Below are 6,497 nucleotides of genomic sequence, written 5' to 3' on the forward strand. Positions count from 1 at the left end.
TTAGAGGTAATCCGGTCGGTATTGCTTCAGCAGCTTGCGCCAAAACTGTAACCGTCCGTTACCCGGATTTCGCACCATCTGCGGCACGGTATTGATCTCTAGGCAGTCCAGGTTGAAGTCGTCGGAATCACGTGCTACTTTTTGCACCGGTTCCCATTTCACCGGCACTACGGCAGACGAACCCTGCGATGGGTGGCCGTGTTTGGCAAAGCTGGTCCAGAGGGCGATGAATATGTTGCGGACGCGACATTCGTCACTGTTTGGCGGTATTGTCGGCAGGAAGCTTGCCCTAAACGGGAGTGGGTGGATCGGAACAGGTGTTCGTTAAAGGGTTGTGCTGTGCGACTTTTTTCCTTACTGTCCGATGACACTTACTTGAACATGTACATCAAATCGTCCCCGTGGCACGCTCCACTAACATGCGACAGCAGGAAGAGACGCTTCAGCAGACTCAACCGCCCATCGTACGAGAACCGGTAGTGAAAATGCGTCACGTTCGGTTGATACTTCGCCAACCACTCCGCACCGATGACCGAGTTGGTGATGAACGTGTTGTCCGACATCAGGTCGTTCATCTGGTTGATCGTCCGCCCGTCGACTGGCCGTTCGCCGAAGTAGAACCGCTTGATCTCCTGCCCAACGAGCGTCGGGTCCATGCCCGGAGGGCGGCTCAGCAGCACCGGGACCATCCGCTCCGGCGATCGGCCGAAAGCGTGCCACCGTTTGCCGAGGGTACGTAGGGCCAGAATACCTTCACCACTGTTGCAACCCTCCAGCAGCGGCATTCGGAGGCTATCGTACGTCTTTAGGATTTCCCGTGGATGCTGCGTAATGATGCTGTCATCGGTCTGCTGCTCCTCGATCACCGGTCGGAAGACGAAGATCAGCGCGAGATGCTTCTCCGCTTCGCTGATGGCCTGCCCCTGGTGTCGAGCCAGTTCCTTCACCGGCACCTTCTCGAGCGTTTCTGTGGGGAGGATACATTTTGATTAATGGTTGCCTTTAACCAAACTCGTCCACGCTGTTGGTTTTTTGTTGTTTCAATGGCGTTTTTGGCGGACCATAAAGTGATGAAGCATGTCTTCAAAAGAAGGAGCTGAAACTAGAAGTCGAACAAGTTCGAGGAAGAAAAGAGTAGCATTGAAGTGACACACAACAGATTTTTGTGTATTTGTGTAGTTCATAAACACTTCGTTTTTATGAAGCACCAAAGCATTCAGCATTTGGGATCTTTTTCGTAAAAAGGTTTTAAGGTGACCCGAGCTTATAAAAAATAAAATATAACAAAATAAAGGATAAAAACCAACCCATCGAGAAGGGGGTGGGGGGGGGGGGGGGGGGGGGGAATCATAAAGAACTCAATGCAGCAGGTGACTGTGAAGTCACGTATTCTGAAGTGTCCATGTTAAACACCCTTTTTCCAGATCCCAGCGCAATTTGACAACTGACTGATGCAGTACTTGAAAGTGAATTCTTCTTCTTCTTGGCGTAACGACCTCTTGGTCATGCCTGCCCGTTAAGGGCTTACGAGACTTGTTTCCCTGTTGTAGTACGTGGATATAGTCAGTCCTCTCGTACAGGAGAGGGTCCGGTCTCGGTTGGGATTCGAACCCACGCCGTCGAGGTGGTGAGCCCCGGCGCTCATGGGCCGATTTTCTAACCGGCGCTACCGCTCGGCTGTCGCAGACCCCCCAAAGTGAAAGTTAATTAAATGTACCATATCTGCAGCCAGCTTGCAGATATTTAAAGTACACTCACTAAGTTATTAAATGATAATTTGAAATTTACATACTCTGTTGATACTACTGATTCCTATTAAGGTCCCCCCTCATCGAGATATCTTAAAGTATGTAGATAAATTAAAACTTTTCCTAATCTTTTAATAAGCTACACATATCGCTTCCAAACTGACTGATTCTGATAAGATAAGAAGTTAAGGTAGTCAAGTCAAGCAAACATTACCGAACGCTACCCACGATAACGTTGGATTATATTCCCTGTAGTCCCTATTTATAAAGTGTTTACCGTTCGAGTGCGTTGACTTGTACATAAACTTACCTAAAACACCCTGATCGCTGTCTCCGGTGTAACCGAAGAACCGTGCCAACTTCCGAGCCTTCTCCACCGGTTCAACCTGGAAGAAGGCATCCGAGCAGGCGACTCCACTTTGGCATATCACTCGTTGGAAGTATTTCCTAAAGCCAGCCGGGGGAAGAGAAGGAAACCGTGACTAGGCAGTAGATAACGCCATACCCGCCACATGCTACGTATGCGCGGCATTGGCCGACCTTTTGCAACTTACTGTGAGTTCGGTGAAAGATAGTGCAAATACGCCGACATGCTGCCGGCACTTTCGCCGAACAGTGTCACATTGTCCGGATTGCCACCGAACTGGGCAATGTTTTCGTTTACCCATCTCAACGCCAGTAGCTGCGTGTGAGCACACAAGTTAATTAAAAGAACAAGCAGTGGTATTTGTTGTTGCCCGAAGACATCCGGATGCGTACCTGATCCTTGAGTGCCGCGTTACCCGGGATACCGGCACCAGGGAGACAGAGGAACCCGAGTGGTCCGAGTCGGTAGTTAAACGTGACAACGATTACATCCTGCTGAACAAAGTAGTCCGGATCGTAGAAGAAACTGCTGCCGGAACCGCTTTGGAAGCCACCGCCATGGATAAACACCATCACGGGCAACCGTGGGACACCCTTGGTGGCGTCGGCTTCACCGGGAAGGCGTGGTGTAAATACGTTCAGGTACAGGCACGACTCAGCCCCACTGACATGGTTTGAGAGGAAATCCTTCTGCATGGCGTTGGCCCGTTCGGCGTAACAGTCGACGATCGGTTTCCGGAAGCGTTCCAGCGGTACGGGAGGCCTAAAGCGCAGCTTCCCAACCGGTGGTTCCGCGTACGGAATACCCTTGAAGAAGTGGTACTGAGCCCCATTGGAGAGGGTCGAGGTAACGCCACGCACTTTACCCTGCTTCACGATAACCACGGGGCGCACGGATGGAGGTAGTAATCGAATAAGCCGATGCCGTACGAAGAACCCGATCGTTCCGCACACCATACACAAAATTGTGTACACGAAGTCAAAAAACACACGCGCCCTGGTTAGAACCATCGCGAAGGGTTTACAGGGCAGAAGAAGGAACTTGAAACCGGATAGGACCTCAATGTCGAACAGATCCGTTTCCGCGTCGATGTAGAACTAATCGCAGGAATTGCAGTACCACGCTCCAGACTTAAACTCATCGACAGCATTCGCCGAGTGCCCCCCCGCCGATCCGTTCGTCGTGTGCCTTCAAGTGGGGACATTCCGCGATATATCCGTCTCTCTCTTGCGCCAACAGCTACATATAACCCAGGAACCATTATCTTATCGGTACCCACGGCAAGCAGCCTCGATGGGGAAGCATCCGTACTCGCTGTAGCCGCCCGGCGTTGGCAAGGAAATAGCGGGGGGAGAGTGGCGGCATAGCAGGAAGGGCGAACCTAAGCGATTAGCGGGAGCACTTGTTTTGCGCGACCGGTTCGATGACGCCGGCTGATCAAGCGGTTGGAGCTCGGTGGGGGGTTTTTTTTTTTTGCTTTCCGGTGCCTTCCCAACACACGCTACGGCAGGTCCAGAGTACGCAGAGTTCGTGTTCGTGGATGATTCAAAGTAATTGCGTCGCGTTAGAAGGTGGGAAACGAGTGGAGTAGAAGGGGTTTGCATGAGAGGTAGATAAAATTAAATACACCTCACCAAGCGTGGTACAGCAGCATGTGACGGGGCATGGTCCAACCTGACGCAACAGTGTCGTCAGAAGGCTTCTTTGAGGTTGGATAAAACGATGTAATTACAGCCGGTTCCTCAGAATAAAAATCCAATGAAATAGGATCTGTCCAGTTGGAGTTTTCAGATAGTTCTCGGCAGCATTTCGATTTCACTAATAAAGTTATGTTTATATTTGAAAAATACTGTAAATTGTAGTAATTCCTTAAACCTAGCTGGACAATTTCCGGGAACTATAACCATAGGCGTGGAAAAGATCCCGCCAGAAGGCACACCTTCGCCCGAACGGATCCGATGTCATCCTTAGCGTCCGATCAATCTGAAGGCAATCCAAACGGAACCGCTCACGCTGCCCAACAGCTACTGGCTCCCAAGTGGGTAATTCCACGTCCCTGGCGGCCGGCGTGGGATTCCCGTGGCGCGCAAAATTTGTCCACAGCTTAACGATCCACTGGCGAACCCGGTTTTCATCTGCGTCTTCAGGTAGAGCGCCACAGTTTAGCGCCGAGTGGAACATGTAGAACACATCGTCACCGTGGCAGACGCCCGGCAGGTGAGACATGTTGAGCAACTGCTTGGTATTCCCGTACCGTCCGTCGAAGCTGAAGTAGTAGCAGTAATGGGGCACCTGCGGTTGATACCGGGACATCAGTTCCGCCGCGGTTACCGTCGCCATGAGGTACTCGTTGTCCGAGAGCAGATCCATCAGCTCTGGAAGCGTCTGCGAGCTTATAGGACGTTGGTCGAAGTAAAACTTCTTCACCTTCTCCCCGATGCCGATGATCGTGTCCGTCTGGAGGCGAATGCTGGCCGGCACCAACCGTTCCGGGTGGCGGTTGTACTGGGTGAGGTTTTTCTTCGCCTCCACTAGTGCCACCATTCCTTCACCACTGTTGCATCCGGTTATGATAGGGATTGGTGGTTCGAGTATGCTCGATCGAAGCGCGTCGAGCGGATGCTCGGTTACGATCGCTTCCGGGTAACTGCCTTCGACAACTGGACGGAAAGGGAACTTTAATTCCTGGAGCTGTTCACTCGCGTCTAGCGTTTCCATCTGGTATCGTATCAGTTGCGCAGCGGGTGCTTTCCGAAGAACATCTGAGGGAAGAAGCAGTAGGGGGTAAAGTAAACCCACCGTAAAAACTCGTATTTTACTCACCAAAAGCCTCACTGTCGGATGATCCACGGTAACCCAAACAGTTGGCCAGCTTTCTGGCCTTGCCACTCGGGTTTACCTGCAAAACAAAGTCTGAACAGGCAACTCCGCTTTGGCAGATGATGCGATGGAAATATTTCCTACAAGAAGTAACACATTTGTATAAAACCCACAATCTCTGTCGATAGATGTAGACGGCGAGACACGTCTTACCTGGACACTGGAGAGAGATAGTGAAGATAGGCCGCCTTCGCACCGGCACTCTCTCCAAAAAGTGTCACATTGTTGGGGTCACCACCGAAGGCGGAAATATTCTGCCGGATCCACCGCATTACCAACAGCTGGTCCTTCAGGCCAGCATTCCCCTCGACGCCGGCTTCGGGGAAGCTAAGGAACCCTAACGGCCCGAGCCGGTAGTTGAACGTTACCACCACTACCCGGTGCTGCAGGAAGTGTACCGGATCGTACAGAAACGAATCTCCACTACCGCACATGAATCCTCCACCGTGTATGTACACCATGACCGGCATCTGGGCCGTCATGCTCCCATCCCGTGGTAGTTCCGGTGTGTAGACGTTCAGGAAGAGCCCATCTTCGGAGCCTACTAGCACCTTGAGTATCTGATCGTACTGCAAACATTTGCTGCCCTCCACAAAACAATCCACTACGGGACGTTGGAACGACTCCAGGGGAACCGGACTCTGCGTGGATACGAAGAAGGGAAAGACGTCATTAAGCCAATGCCAGACTGAACCTAACCCATCACTAACATCGCGTCGATCGACGATCGAGCGTTGGTGTGCGTGTACGTGGTTCCAGCTTACCTTAAACCGGAGCTCACCGACCGGAGGCACGGCATAGGGAATGCCCTTGAAATAATGGTAATGAACACCCCGCGGACCCCGCGCCCTAACGCCGCGCACCTTGCCCGGTGCGATCGTAACGGTACTGGTGGTCCGTGGTGGCACCAACCGGTACCAAACTCTTTCGCACCAGACGTACCAGAGACCGACGAGCAACCGCAAGACGGCCGCCAGGAAAGGTAGCATTTTGATGACTGAACAGGTTGTCGTGCCGTATGGGCCATCTAACCCGGGCCCCGAGAGAGCCATACGAGCGTTTTCACACAACGCCACCTTGGCTTGGGGCGGCGGTAAATATGTGTCTGTTTACAAGCACATAGGCCGTGAATTGTTTATGTGTCCCACAAATAGACTTTCCATCGGTAGCGAAAGTGTCATGCCGTTTGTTTTGCTGTGGCGGTTCTTCTTCCACCGGCCGACGTCGCTTTTGAGCCGTTCCGCGGCGAAGCACAGGGGGGTTGTAAACTTCCGGAAAAAATTGCCTGCGGAAAATGGAGGAAAATAGAAAATGTGTGCAATCTGTGGGCGGGTTCAGCTAAAGCCATTTAGCTTGAATGAGTTGCAGTAAAACCATGGAATCGATTAAATTAATTACTTTTTCGTACAGCGTTTCAAACAGACTTATCCGATGTCTGATCCGATGGCAAACAGACTTATTCCTGTTCATGTTTTATTTTTTTAGTCAGTTGTTTTGAAGGG

At 51.5% G+C, this 6,497-nt stretch overlaps 2 protein-coding genes across 2 annotated transcripts; both read right to left on the reverse strand.

The window, feature by feature from the left end:
- LOC131294228 (esterase B1-like) lies at window positions 1-3,071 on the reverse strand. Its single transcript, XM_058322273.1, has 5 exons — window positions 2,508-3,071; window positions 2,303-2,430; window positions 2,059-2,195; window positions 376-967; window positions 1-289 (listed from the first exon to the last, which is right to left on the reverse strand). Exons 1-5 carry the CDS (start codon window positions 3,069-3,071, stop codon window positions 1-3), a joined length of 1,710 nt encoding a protein of 569 aa, XP_058178256.1.
- Window positions 3,072-3,990: 919 nt separating this feature from the next.
- LOC131294230 (carboxylic ester hydrolase-like) lies at window positions 3,991-5,984 on the reverse strand. Its single transcript, XM_058322274.1, has 4 exons — window positions 5,760-5,984; window positions 5,149-5,636; window positions 4,939-5,075; window positions 3,991-4,877 (listed from the first exon to the last, which is right to left on the reverse strand). The coding sequence occupies exons 1-4, from the start codon at window positions 5,982-5,984 to the stop codon at window positions 3,991-3,993; spliced, it is 1,737 nt and encodes a 578-aa protein (XP_058178257.1).
- Between the last annotated feature and the right edge of the window lie 513 nt (window positions 5,985-6,497).

Source organism: Anopheles ziemanni, chromosome 2, assembly GCF_943734765.1.
Source record: "Anopheles ziemanni chromosome 2, idAnoZiCoDA_A2_x.2, whole genome shotgun sequence".
Taxonomy (NCBI): domain Eukaryota; kingdom Metazoa; phylum Arthropoda; class Insecta; order Diptera; family Culicidae; genus Anopheles; species Anopheles ziemanni.